A 16,017-nucleotide genomic window follows, 5' to 3' on the forward strand; every position below is an offset into this window, starting at 1 on the left:
AAATGCCACTGCTCCTCAAACCAACCCAGTTCAATCATCTGGGCAATGCTATTTGTATCAGCTGGCACCATACTTTGTACATCATAAAAAGCATGGCTGCAAAAGAATTTTGATTTTATGATTAAAAATACTTTACTTTTCTTTATCTTAAAATTGTTAAGTTTCAATTGTGTAATCTCTACATCCTTGCAGGTAATCTTTTTTTTTTTTTTTAAATAAAACCTTTTACTTAATCTTATTTTATCAACATTAACTCGACTTAGTTTTGGTCAATTTGACTGAACTATCATAAAAATCAGGAAATTAATCCAAAGTGTTTTTTTTAATAGAATAACTAAATTGTGGCTAGAAACCACGTGTTTATTCTGAGTAATTTAAATTTCATAACAGTATACAACTATTTATATTTAATAATTTTTGTTTTATTGTCCTCTGAACCATGTGTCACTAAAAATACCCTGAAAAAAGTTGAAAGTCAGATGATGCATGTACAGCTCACATTACCATATTGAATAGCATAATGAGCAAACTGTTGGAATGTACACCCCATAAGGAATTTTATTACTTTTGTTTTCATTATTTTTCCTAACAAGTGTCTATTTTTTTACATTTTAGTTACTTTTATAATAAAGTAACAGTAAAAAACAAATGAAAGATAAAAAACAACCCACAATTAAATATCAAACATTTTTTATTTCCACTAAAATTTTACATTTTCTTTACTCTAACATTATACTTTATTCTCCAGGCTGTAGATAAGTAATCAAAGTATAACAAAAATAAAGTTTAAAGAAGCAAAATAAAATGTAGTGTAAGTATTGATCATAAAATTTTATAGTACTTATAGCCAGAGTTTACATTTCTCTACTTTTCACACACATTTTCTGTAGTTATTTTATTGCTAGCACATGGCTCAGAAACTACAAGAACAAAATCAACAGTACTGTCCTTTTCTGTACAGACAACAAAGTTCCAAATCAAATTTCATAAGAGCTTCATCTTATCTTTGTATACTTTTTTTTGTTTATTCTACTGTTAGCAGTTGAAGTAGAAACCTGCCAAATATAAAGCAATGAATCATTGTTCCTGTTTAGGTGTCACTGTACTTTGACAATGTCAATATAAAATGAGCTTTTGCAGCACAATTCCAAGAACATTCCCTGCTTTGACAACACAATGGGGTAGGATTTATCAACTCGTTGGCAGTATAATGATTACAATGAGAATTATCTAAGGTATTTTACAATGCTTATCCTATGGCTTTACAGGAAGTCTGGGCCAATCCAATAAGCATGTTAGGTATTTTAATGTTGGTCAATAAGCAGATGTTTCCTGCAGAGTTTATTCCAATCCAGGCTCTTAAAATACAGTGAGGTAGAATTTATTGGTTTGTTTGCACATTACATTAGTGCAACAAGAACTGTCTAAAGTAGTATATAAAAGTGAAAAAATATTTATACGATCCTGTATAAAATGGTATCTGATCAATTAGCTTAAGTGGTTGGGATTTGTTAGTAATATAGTTGTGAAAGTTCTTATGAGTATTCTGTTCCTATTTACTATGCTTACATGATAACCAACAAATGCATAGTTTTGAATATTTTGTAAGGCACAATGACATCTGTTACCATACATTATGTGCATATGTGTGTGTGTAATTATTAATATTACTATTTACAAATAAATATTTAAACTTCAGTTACTTTTCTTAAAACATGGAAAAGTAAATAAAAAATATTCAGAAAGCAATGATCTCCACCATTTATGATGTTTTGAAATTCTTTTTTGCATTCATCAGTCATACTTGCTGTTTGTTTTTTACCAGAATGGACCTTAAGGTATTGTAAAATTTCCACCAGACTTCTATGTTGAAATTTTTGGCTATGCATTTGAGTTCTTCACTGAAATGTTGTAGATATGGTAAGTAAATGGTGGTAACTTCCTGATCTTTTCTTTCTGTCATGATCTTCAAGGAGGTTTTTGATGCACAAAAAATCATTTTTGTAGATTATGTATAAGCATTTTTGAATACCAAAATATTATACATAACTACATAAATACCACAAAAATGTAATGTAATTTAGCAGGCTTCCTAAGTATGCTGTATGTGGGTGTAAAAAAAATCTAATTTCTGTTTAAGAAAGAGCATTGATCTTAATACTTTAAACTTTCCAACATTATAAAGAGCTTTTCTCTTGTAAATAACTTCAAAACATTAACAGAATTACCTAGAGAAAATGTAGAACTCTCAATTCATTATAAACTTACAGGTATAAAAATGCAGGAATAGATAAACAAGTTTTCTCAAATAATGAAATTTGGTGGAGCCATTTTGGTGGATTTGATGTTATGATATCTCTTCAAACAAGTTCTTATTTTATATTCTAGCTTATCAGTATCAGTAATTTCAGTTTATAATTTGTTTGAAACTATAGATGGTGTACTGTCGGCATTATAAAATGTAATATGATCAAACCCAGAAGGTGAACAAAAAGTGTGGCACACAAGAAATCAATATTTAGCTTCACACCTTCAAATTAAGAAATTAATTAATCTACAATATTAAAATTTGAATTAAAATCAACAATTTGATGCCAAATTAATTGACACACATTCATAAATTAGTTGTTCAATAAAATTTTGAGTGTAAATCTACATATGTGATGACATGCCCTCCGACTCCTAGCTACATGTATCAATAGGGTTAAAGAGCCTTCTCAAAGCAAAGCCTCAAAACAGGGCACGTAGTAATTAAATGTATCATCATTCATCACAAGCCTAAAGATTATATGCACTTGTTATTGGCCTTTACCTCTTGTATGAACTTGCTGAAAAATAGCACAGCTCTGTTCATAGTTTTTAGGTAACCATACATCACTGTACTTAAAGCTTATGGTGGCCTCAGCCATTTTGAACTTCATCAGTAAAATTAATTTCATCATTACTGTAATAAAAAAATGTGTAAACTACTCTCTAAACCAGACTAGGATAAATTGGTTGATAATTTTGATGAGTACCCAGTCTTTCACCTAACCAAATTTATTGAAGTAATCCTCAAGTTCACTACTGACAGCCAATTAGATCAGGTGACTCATCAGTTGACTAATATCCTGAACATAGTATACCACAATTCCAGAGATCAGTGTCCATACTCCACACAAGCTTGATGTATGTCAATAAGTACTGTTGACCAAAGTAGGTTTCTAGCCATTCTTTTCTTTCACAATGATACCTACCAAATGCTTCTCACCAAAAACTCTTTCAGTGAGTTCATAAGGATAGTCAATTAGCTACTTACAGATACACCCTTTTTCTAGGTCCTCAAGGTTCAGTCATCTGGAAGGGCAAACTACAGCCAACAGCCAGCTCTTTTGACAATCATCCAGGAGAAACACTGCCTTTGATTAATTTAGGGTGGTCTCTCCTATGTCCTTGCTAATTTCTCTATTATGAATGTATCTTCCTATAGTTAATGAAGCAAAAGTCTTTGCACCAGGCAGGATCCAATGTGAATAATTTTCTCAACACTAAAGTTTGATACTCTACATTAAAATAAATAAAATCACAAGCAGTGTCTTTCAGGATAATATGCTTCTAAATCTTCTTGATGTGGGCTACATCTTGCAGTTGCTACTGACAAACGAACTTAACCCATAGGAGAAATTGTTAATGAAAGCAGTGGTTCATTCATCTCTCATACAGTCATTCAGCACCAGATATCTACTTTTTAGCTGAATCTTGAGAGCAACTTTGATATCACCAATGTTCAAGAGTTTTCAACCCTCTATGCAGAGGTATAAAAAGCATGATCTACATGAAATATGAACACTCAATATTTTTTATTAATTTGGTCCGTACCTCTTGAGCCAAAATAAATCCATGTTTGAAGGAAGTATCAAATCAAGTTCAAAGTCTTCTATAGCCACACTGATATATTCACATCTCAGTGGATATATGTATACTAGGAATGAGACTTCAAATTGAAATTTGGATCCTTTTAAATTCGTCTATAACTGTAGTAAAAAATCATTTAGCCCTTTTCCCTTTGGAACAGAGGTGTTGAATGAGAGATCCCCCTCCACATGACCTACAGAACTTACAGTTCTTGGCAACACCACTACCACAGCATACATGATTACCTGCAGCCTTTTAAAATGTATTTTAGAGTATGTATCCCAGCACCTCGTTTTATACACAGCTCAGTTCTTTTATACTTGAGCTAAATACATCATTTCTCCCAACAAAAATGTTCATCACATAATCCATATATGAACAAGTACATTCTGTGGGATGAGAATATCTAAATTGGTCTACAATATTACAACCACAAATACACACCACTTACACGGAGGTTGAAGGTTTATGGCTGTTACTAGCACATTCTATGGAGGACTTGGAATCAGTGATATATCTAAGTATGGGTTAGAAGGGGATCAAGCACCAGGGCCCATGGTCTTTAAGGAGTCCCTTTGACAATATTATTTCAGAAAGTAGGATGCACAAAAATTATTAGGTACTGGGCCCACACAACCTTAAATGCTGCCACTACTTGGACTAAACATCATTTTTGGACCTTACCTACTTCCTGGAGTAGCTTATAATCCAGCACACCACCTCTTAATTTGACTAAAGCTGCAACCACATTTACAAGTACCATACAAGATGCATAATGATATATCTAAGTACGGGTTAGAAAGGGGTCCAAGCACCAGGGCCCATGGTCTTTAAGGAGTCCCTTTGACAATATTATTTCAGAAAGTAGGATGCACAAAAATTATTAGGTACTGGGCCCACACAACCTTAAATCCTGCCACTACTTGGACTAAACATCATTTTTGGACCTTAACTACTTCCTGGAGTAGCTTATAATCCAGCACACCACCTCTTAATTTGACTAAAGCTGCAACCACATTTACAAGTACCATACAAGATGCATAATGGCAATTGTCTTATATGAGGAGTGAGGTGATATATCTATGTTAAACCTTGCACTAGAACACATGCCTGAAACATGACAAAGTACAGAACAGTACTAAAAACAATAAAAACATTTGACTCCAAAAAATTGGTAAGCTTTACGGGAAGAATGAGCTACTCTTTACAAGTACCAAAAGGCTGTTAGTACCATTTATGGTGTGAACACAGCCCTGCATTAGTACTGACATTATCACATTAGCCTACTGACCAGAATTATTGCAGCATCCTATGGTAATAGCTCTTGAAGCCATAGCAGTGGACTATGGCATTGCTATTATTTCTATGAGATACAGCCTCCAATTGAACATCAAGGCAAAAATTCAAAATTGGATTTCAGGACTGGCTCAAGATAAGCTCAATATTCTTTGACAGATTGTTTAGGAAGAGTATTCATGATGAAACTTTGTGGAATAGATGGCAACTGCCTGTTGTAGACACAAGTGTAAAGGATGATGTTTCAAAAGGCAGAAGACTTTTGAAATGTCATCCTCTACACTTGCATCTCCACAACAGCAGTTGCTGTCCATTCTACAAAGTTTCATCAAGCTCAATATTATTAATGTTTCAAAGGTCCTGCAAAATAATTAAAATCTGGAAAGAAATTGTTTATCTAATCTTAAAAAGAGGTTGAAAAGTACACAGTGATGAAGGGAAAAAAAATCAAATCTAAAACCTAAAAAAATCTAAGAATGATTCTGCAGTGCATATTATTAGACCTTGAAAAGTAGAAAATCATGTACAAGTTAAAAACCCACTGTCCTTCATCCACACAAAAATGTTTGGTAGTTCACCAGGGAATGTTCTTGAGAAATATAGCCTTCCTTTGTCTGTTATATTTTATTTCAGCAACACAGGTGGCCTGCCTCTGGCACTTGTGGCACTTCCCAACACAGTGAGGTGGGAAAAATCAGATTTTGTATCAATAAACCTCAAAGCAGGCAGTGACTAATCCCTGGAGATCATTGCAGTTAAAAATAAAAGGTGTGGTTAACCCTTTTGCTTTGTTACTAGGCCTTTAATTTTATATTTTATTTTTATGGTAAACTGGAAAAAAGATGATAGTATAATTTCCCAACTGGATATAAACATTTTATATTACAAAACATTATTTTTTCTTAAATATCTTAATAAATAACATAGTAACATAAAAATTACATCAAAGACAGAAAACTAATTTGATGTTTGTGTTTCTGAACATTTTCATCCAATTTAATCAAACTGGTTTCAATATTAGACACATCCATAACAAAGATCTATGATAAAGTTTTGTTTCTGAATTTTTAAAGTATAACTTAATCCAAATGATAACATTCAATCTTGTATCCTATCCAAAACTTTGTTTTGTTACAAGAGCAATCCCTTACATTCAAAAGGCTAGATTAGCTCTATCATTAGATATCTCTCACATTAATTACCACACAACATTCTCATCTCACAACATACAAAAAGCAAATGTGATGCTCCTGTAAAAAAGAATGCTTTGAATATCTTATCTTGAATGCTACAAAACAAATCCTATGCATGAAGAAGTACTTTGCAATCCATACTTTAAAGATGGCTACTAACCCTCTCTCCACGAACACCTTTTTCTGTAAGTGTCAAACTTTTAGTGAGTTACATCCACAATTCAATTTAATTATTTTCATCAGGGTATAACAATGATTTTAGCATAAAGCATAGCTAATAATCTAATTTCAATATTATACATGTTTTGAGTTCTTACTTTTCTAATGCTATATTTATTTTTAAAAAATATCGAATTTTCCTTAATGCAAGATTATCACATTTGTTGTCTAGGTATCCCCTCTTCTTCAAGTTATTTATCATCCTTCAAAAGGTACAAAATTTAATACAAATTATTTATAATATCAATCATTCAGGCAAAGCATAGTTTTCATAGCCTTCAATCTTATTTGGTTACAGAGCCAAACAAATTGACAATAGTTTTCTCTAACATTCAATCTGATGTAATTCACAAACCAATACAAGGATAAGATTTTCATTTATCAAAGATGTGTTACATTACATTGTTTTCAGTATCAAGAACTTTCAATTTCACTGTTCTTTCAAACTTGATACCAACAGGAAATATAATGATGAGTTTAGGTGAAGTTTTAATGGCTCAGGTCACACAGAAAACAATTAAAATTGTGATAGTTCTGAAACATTTTCTGCTTTTTGCACATTATTATTCAGTGAATTTTGTCACATTATTTACTTAAATAAAAGATTATTTAGTGCAGTATTTAGTATGGAAAAGAGGATTAAGTGCTATTGACAGTCAACAGCATAAAAAGTACTTACATTAATACACTGTTCTTGTTTTTCATGTGTATTCTTTATTTTTATAATAAAAGTAGCTAAAATGTAAAAGTAATAAAAACTTGTGTTAGCTAACCCTTTTGTGACAGGTCATGGGTCAAATGCCATGTCATTACATTTGTTGATTTGCATTCAAAATTTTATTAAAGTACTATTTTATAAATTTATGTCAATAAATATGGAAGTAAACTGTAGAACATAATTCAAACTTTTATATTATATATGAGTTACTTTCTTCATTTGAAAGTAAATATCAAAAGAACACTTCTAAATATAGATTTTAGTGAATCATGTGGTATGTTGAATGCAATACTGTTTAAAATTAGATGTTTGTGATGTCAAAATACTAAGTCCATAGTTTTGTAGAAATTAGGAACTCAAATTACTAATATTAACAAATTAGAATTAAAATAAGAACCTCGTATCTTTTTATTTTGCTGAGATATGGCTTATGTAATGAATCAAACACAGTGGCCCCATTTACCTCTTTCTATTTTTAAAAATGGTCCCTCATGTACACTTACTTCAATATATGACATGTGAATAACAAATCAACAGCTCAGAGTGTCTCCTAGTGGTTTTCTCAGCCATTTTAATCTGTGAAAAAAAGCTACTACATTTTTTCAAACCAAATTATCAAGAAAGTAGGTTGTGTCTTCAGTCTGCTTGAAATTTTATATTCTTTTAAATCTAAATACAGCCTAGTTACTAAGCTTACTAAATTCTACAGAAATTCTATAGTACCAGTATAGTTATTTATGATTTTTTGGTTATTCAACTGTGTAAACACACACACACACACACACACACACATATATAAACCTAAAAAAAAAATCATTTGATATTCTCCATGTGCAAAATTTTAAAAGGTTTAGCAGCAGTCAAGTTCAAAGGTCATAGCAACAAGTGGCAATTGTGTACATCACAGTTATCATTTTAAAACAAAATTTTAAACTTATTTCTTATTTCTAAATTATAATAATTTATATACATATATAATGTATAATAATTGAAATGTGGCTGTATATTACAAAATACTATCCACTAAAACCCAGCTAAGACAGGGAAGGCTAAAGGTCAGTCTTACAGTACATGTAACATGAGTGTATATGTACTGCATCAATGCAAGTTATGTAATATTAGCTAGATATGACTGGAAGGTCTATTTAATAAAAAAATAATAACTATATACAAAGTATTATGAGACTTAAGCTACTTAGACTAAACATTTGTATTTATGTTATAATATGTAGTCATTCATTTTAGCATGAAAAATATAATTTGCATTTCTTTTTCTTTTTTAATGATGGTAACAAGGTTGCTCAAGTGACAGGCCCCACACAGAACATAGAAAATAGTATAAAATATCAAATCTTACAGTAAACAAACATTTGAAATGTATTTTGGAAGTTTTAGAAATTACACAAATAATATTTGAGATTTTTGAGACAAAGAATAGTTTTCTTAATCATAAGATGAAATCACTTTGCACTTAGACTAGTAATGAAATGGCTCAGTATATTCACATAGAAATATTTTGTAAAAATATTTCATTAAAATTCTGATTTTGTGTGTACAAAATACATGTAATCTTTACTAAACAAAATACTAAATTTTGTGAAGCTACACATGCTTTGTCAAAAGTTAGTGTTAATACTTAACATATGTAAATGCGTAGATGAACTCATGTATATTATACTGAGCCTGTTGCAAAAGGATTAGATTAGATGAAAGAAATAAAACATAATAATAATAACAAAGTACATTCAAAAGCAGCTTGTGTATCATGTAAATGTACAGTGTGATGTGACCTGCACATTCACCAACTAATTTACAATTTATATTAGTGTGAATAGTAGTTATAACAGGGTTCAAAGGGGAGGAAAAAAAAAGAAAAGTAAAAAACAATAAAAATTATGCATAACTAGATGTACACTGTTGTGAGTTTAGATTTTTAGGACAGACAAATGTTGTGTCATATCACAATCTGTAATCATTCTAGAAAGAAAAAGGATATTGTTGAGTTATTTTAGATTTTTTTTGTTGTTACATAGTCAAATTGGCCAATCTTGCATCATGAGAGACAATAACAGATAATGTCGTCTGTCTATGTGCGTGTGTGTAAAAAGTTAGTAAAACTAATTCATTGAAAAATCTTACTGCTAAGCTAAGTGAAGATACACAACACTTATAAAAATTATATTATGGGAAGTATAATCAGTACAAATGGTTATGAAACTGGTCAATTTAACAGATATTGTACGAAACAAGTTAACATGGATTTAGCCCTTCTGTAATATTTTTACTAAGATTCTGCCAATTAACTATACATATTTTCTTTTAATAACTTTTATACTGGTTTTATTTTCTTACTTCACCATTAAATATTTCTATTGTGAGAAATAAAAACCATAGAGCATTAAGATAAATAAATACTGTAAAAAAGTCCTCACTCCAATTCTGATTGGCTTCAATATAAATAACACTGATGAAGAATCACATTTCACCAAGTTAATAGTTATTCTCATGCTTTTTGTTGGTATAATAGTGTATTAACCACTACTACTTCTGTTACATCTCAGCTGGCTTGAAGATTGCTGGTACTGGACTTTGTCAAAGTACTTTATATTACAGATACAGCATGGTTGACATGTTATTATACACTTTTTTTCATTCTGAAGTTGTTATTAACAACTGTAGGTCCAGATCATTTAAATTACTCAAATATAAGTAAATAAATCAGTCTCTTTTGAAGTTTTCCTTACTGTTGATAACTAAAGGATACAGGTATCTCACTGGTCAGTACAGTATCCCAAAACCAATATGTGAGAGCAACAAGAACAATCATAATATTTTCACACACATACACTACCTACACTAATTTAATTTGGCTCAATCACTTTCAAAATGTTTAACTCTTGTATTTCATTATTTTGCTAAATATATGAAAATGTTGTTGACCAATAAAATGTTATTTCAATAAAAACTTTAATAACTGAAAGGTGTTTGTTCAACTCTAGTTCTTGGAACATCATAATTCAATCAACCTAAGGTAATATTTGGTCTCTTAAAATTAAAATGCTACAAATCAAATTACAAAATTAAAAGTCTGATAAAAACAACAGTGATCAGTACAACAAATAGCATCAGTGAACTTTATTCATTAAAAATTGGATGAAATTGTATTTTATTAAAAGAAAGCATTATACAGGGTAAACCATTTATATTTGAAACATTGTGAATTCTAATTATAACTATACATTTGGATAACTAACTTTTTTGTATGTTACAGGTGAGCTCCCTGAAGATTTGAATGATAAATCATTGTGATGTGCCAACACTAATTAAAATTGTGGAACTCTACTTTAAATATGGCTCTGTTGTTGCAAGTCAGAGCTTTCAGAAAAGAATTTGAATGCAAAGATGCTCTGTATCATAACATCATTATCTCTTTTGTTAAAACAATTTCATGAAAAGGAAAATGTTTGTCTATTGAAGAAACTGAGGCATCCCACAGTGAAAGCAGAAGAAAATATCGCTACAATAGCTGCAGTAATTAAATGAAGTCCTAAGAAGCTGAACCATTGCCTTTCAGCAGAAAGTGGTGTTAGCAGAACAAGTGTCACACATATACTCCACGAGAATCTTTACCTATAACCATATAAAATCCAGATTGCTCAGATATATGAAGATGCTGCTAACCAAGCAGTAATGAACAATGTACAAGTTTGTTGCAGGAAATACATCAATTGAAATGGACAACATGAAGTGGACCTTTTGTACTGATCTACAATATAACATGCCTTTTTGATTCAGCTTTGATGTGTTATAAAAATAAAAGTGTCATATATAAATGATGTACCCTGTGTTTCATTTCAGCTTTTATACTTTCACAGTATATCAGCTTTGAACAGCAAAACTATCTTTTTCTGTACGAGAGACAACTAAACGTTATTGACTTTTCTTCAACTTGTTTACTTACCAATACATCCTCCTTTCACTTCTACTGGAAGATCTAACTCATACTTGAAAAAAAAAAAATAAATTGTATCAGTAAATTTTGTTGTTGTTGTTTTCATTTAAAAATCAACTTAATCAGAATTTGAACTACAGTTAATTTCAGGTTTATTTGTAAAACAATTTCAACAATGTATAGTTTACTATAATCATTAAATTCTTGCATATTAAAATTAAAAATATTAAAAGTTTTGCTAATACAAGTCTCACATTGCAATACAGTTCTATATCTGAGAAACTGCTATAATACATGTATGCTGCTTTTTATTTTCATTTTCTGAAGTGCACTATTCTACTAGTCAAAATATTTTCAAAAAATGGAATAATTCTCCTAGCACAAGATATTATAGTGAAATACTGAATATATTTAGTTAAGAGCATTCCAATTTACATACATAAGCTGGTGAGTTTGTTGAGATACATACTGACTTTATTCAAATACACTGGAAGATATAAATCCAATTAGCTATATTGTAAGTAAATACAACAAAGCATTTATGAATAATAATTACTTCAAAAACTTACCAAAGCTTCAGGTTTTAATTGCAAGTCTGTTAACTGAACTGTGCCTGTGACAAAAACACACAAATAAAATAAATCAAGTACATACATTTACATTTTATCGGATGAAGTAGTATAGTTGAAGCTTGTAGAGAGAAATACTCTAAACAAAATTCAGATGCAACTATAAAAATATGTGACATTAAATAATTTCCCTAGACAACAAAAAAATTTATACTGGTGAAAACACAAGTGATTTAGAGTAACTTGATGGTACAGATTTCAAAAATGTAGTTAAAATTTGGCCATAAACTCTAGATTTTGTGTTAATGTAATATCTCAACATTTTATCAGTATTATGTGAATTACCAACAATCAACCCAGTACAATGAGCTATGTTGTGAAATTAAGCTTACTTGGACAGCTTAACCAATAAAAACCATATGTTTTGATAACTTCCAACATTCTAACTTAATAACTCCAGGAACAAGAGTTTTAATTTACCAAAGTTACCATCAAAGTCTTGTTTCCCACTATAGTATCCAAGTTACTGTGTTTCTGTACTAATAATGCACTAAGGTAAGAACTAAGTACTAAACATCCTCAAGCATTGAAACTTTTTATCAACTCATCTAAAATTGATCTCAAAGCCATACTTCAACACACTCAGAACACTAAACCATCAATTCCTATTGATCATTGCTGTGAACATGAAAGAAACTTGTATCATACTGATTACTTGAGGCCATAAAATATTATCATAATAGGTGGAATATATGTGGTTATCTAAAAGTTACTGCATTCCAGTTAGACTTTACACTAAACACTGTTGTTTTTACATCTCTCAGACACCCAAGATGATAAAAAAACACTTCAAAAATGAAGGAATAGCTAGTGGGAGAGGATTACAAACCAGGGAAACAGATAACTGAGTATCAGTGTTAGTTAATTCTCAAAATGAGTTTCTGTCCCTGCTTCAAATTAATCTAGGATTCAAGGAATTTTGTAAATGGAATGGATAAAGATGGTAATTGGTTTCAAACATGTGTCTGATAAGTTTACAAAATTCAAGGAAGCAAACATGAAAGGAGGTATCTTAATTGGTCCATGCAGTTGGAAAGTGCTAATGGAAGAATATTTTAAAGCAGTACTCAAAGAGAATTTATTGCCTGGGAATCATTCAAACTGGTTGTCAAAAAGTTCTTAAGAAGTTACAAAAATTAAAAACTATGCTGTGATAATTTAACAGATACTCAAGAATTACAGGAAAATGTGATTTAGGATGTCACTACAGATGAACTTCTTACATCCTTATTTATACTTCTTCCCAAATGATCTAGGTGCAGTGAGCAATGACCACAGTGAATACTTCTAACAAGGTATTTCATTAATGGAAGGAACAGCAATATCAAGGAAGGAATCCTGTGATGACACAGGAAATACCTGTTGGTTCTTACAGCATGAAAGTGAGAACATACACAAAAGACAAGAATTCAAGGAGATGTTTTATAACAAATAATAAAACATAATACCATGTTAATAGTCTTGAACATAGCCTGAATGTATTTTCAGTCTATAATCACATTATACTCAATGTTTTTTAAACTGGTATTGCTATTTATTTTTTTTTAACATTTTCAAATGCAATTTTCAAGGAATAAATTGTTATAAAAAAGTATTGCCACAATATACAAGAATATTTTGAATAAATCTATGGCTCAAAAACTAGAGATTAGTCATTTTCAATGCTATTTTTAGATTCAGCATTATCAGATTGCTCAAACACAATTGTATTTCTTATAATATTAAAGAAAACTGCATTTTCATTGCCAAGTGTTTCTCATGATGACACTTTATCAAATAAGAAATTTGTATTTCATCATACGTAATGAATACACCAATTTTTTAGGCAGTGAATGATTATTGTAAACATCAGTTTACCTGTAAAATTCTGGATTATAAATACAAAGTTTATTAATTTCAATCAATAACAATGCAAGCATATAAATGGGATTCATTGAAGAAAAATATTATTCACTCAAGGTTTTGTTTCAACACATAACTGCAGCAATGTTAATGTCGCCTAGGGAAAAGCTTTGTGGATATCCAATGTCAGGTAGTAAATTAATACCAGCAGACTAGCAAATTGCTGGTTTGTGTTACAGTTTTGCTAGTAAACTTAGAAAAAAGTTGCTAGCATATATTTCAGAAGGAATATTCACAGATTTTTAATGTTAATTATCATCAATATGCCAATAATATATTTCAGTAATTTATTTAGCAAGATTCTTAGGGCAAAATGTTACTATTATTGTCATTAACAAAGGTTTTTTTCATATGGCAATTTTTTGCTGTGTTTGATATCTTCATTTGAGCCAGCATGACATACCCAGCATAGGTATCGAGAAATGGGAATAACAAAGAATACAGCTTTACTCCACGTGGTTTGTAATCAAAGCAATTAACATCCAACTTTTGTCATACAGATTTACCAACAGCTAAAGGCTGTATCTGTGCTACAGTGGTTGCTTATAAGAGGTGATAAGCAAGTAGGAATCTTATAAACTGCATACTGCATATGTATTTTTCCACACTCCTCTTATTTGTGCATGATTGAAAAATATCAGACCTATTAGCTTTAATTCTTCAACTATAAATTTAACTGTAAATTTAATAAAATTTTTTTATGCATAGGTCATCATCACTAGTAGAGTGCTGTAGACTTTGTTGATCTATTACTTGTGTCCTAGATGCACCAGTTTCTGCCCAATTCAAGCATTTTTTAACTTTTGAGGAACAGTTAAAACTAAAATACTGTTCCATGTAATTAACATGAGTTTAGTTATTCAAATGTTTAACAAAACAAAAACATGACAAATAAATAGAATATACATATACCTATTTACTAAGTAGATGAATTAATTATAACATAGTTACAGCTAATTTTGGAAAATAATCCCGTTACTAACAGTAGTCCCAAATTTAATTTTAAGAAAGTTTGTTTGTTTTTTTACTTACCACTAAATATTCCAACATTTAAGTTTTCACTGTCTAAGTTTTGGACATATTTTCCTAGATATTTGTTCAACAGGTATGCCACAACATCCTCAAACATGATGAAGTCAGGAGTTATAATACCCCACTTAAAACATTACCAAGAGAAATACTGAAACCTGGAAATAATGGATAAGATATAAAGAATTAATTGAAAACCTATTTACACTAACAGAATGTAATATGAAAAGCATCACCATAAAAACCAATTAAGAAAAACTATTTATCAAACTGTGACTTGCATATGATAAAAAAAAAACAAAAAAAAACTTTGTATATATTTCAGGCAAACAAATATAATGAACCAGATGCAACACTAACATTATTCTACACTTAAAATTGGTTTCTCAGTTAAACTAAACTGGTATGACATGTTATATATGCATCATTTTTTAAAATGAAACCACTATAGTATTATACAACCACATAATTCTGTACTTAAAGTGAAATTGGTAAGACATGACAGATTTACATACTCTGTGTGCATAGTGTAGAGGTAACAGCAACTTACCAGGATAAAGATATGTTTGCCACTTAATTGCAAATCTCTGCATAATATTGTAATTCTAAAGAATTTATATAAAAATATGTGGAAATTTTAGGTATCAGCAAAGATACACAATAACCATCTGACTTTTCTTTATAATGGGTAGATGGCAATAGACACTAAATGTGTTGTATATTTCAAAGCATTTTAAGAAGCTATTTATCATCAATAATTCAAAAGAAATGAAACCACACATACATAGACACATAAAATACAAGTTTTGCATCAGTCAAGATATTTTTCTGTTTCTAAAGTTTCCTTGAATAAGACATACTTAACAATGTAAAACTTCTATGTTCTTTTTACTGTAAAACTTTGTTTTAAACTTCTCCTATATGTTAAACTATGTAACATTTCACCTTTTCACAATAGTCTCAATATAATATACGAGTTCATCTGCATATGAGCACACATTAAATATTTGCACTATAACTTTTGATACAGCTTGTATATCTTCACAATACTTGGTAGACTTTTAAGTAAAGATTACAACCCTTTTGTACACAGAAAATGTGATTTTTTATGAAATATTTTTCTAAACATTTGTTTGTGAAAATATTGAATCTGTTCCATTACTAGTCTGGATGCAAAGTGATTTC

General features: G+C 30.3%; 1 protein-coding gene across 1 annotated transcript in view; it reads right to left on the minus strand.

Annotated features, from left to right (window-relative positions):
- Window positions 1–16,017, minus strand: part of LOC143240474 (intermembrane lipid transfer protein VPS13A-like) — a 289,867-nt gene that overhangs the window by 241,785 nt on the left and 32,065 nt on the right. The window contains 3 exon segments of the mRNA XM_076482942.1: window positions 11,282–11,324; window positions 11,842–11,885; window positions 14,836–14,990. Coding sequence (XP_076339057.1) covers window positions 11,282–11,324; window positions 11,842–11,885; window positions 14,836–14,932 — 184 coding nt within the window. The 5' untranslated portion in view covers window positions 14,933–14,990.

The sequence above is a fragment of the Tachypleus tridentatus genome, chromosome 13 (genome assembly GCF_004210375.1).
Source record: "Tachypleus tridentatus isolate NWPU-2018 chromosome 13, ASM421037v1, whole genome shotgun sequence".
NCBI classification, from domain to species: Eukaryota; Metazoa; Arthropoda; class Merostomata; order Xiphosura; family Limulidae; genus Tachypleus; species Tachypleus tridentatus.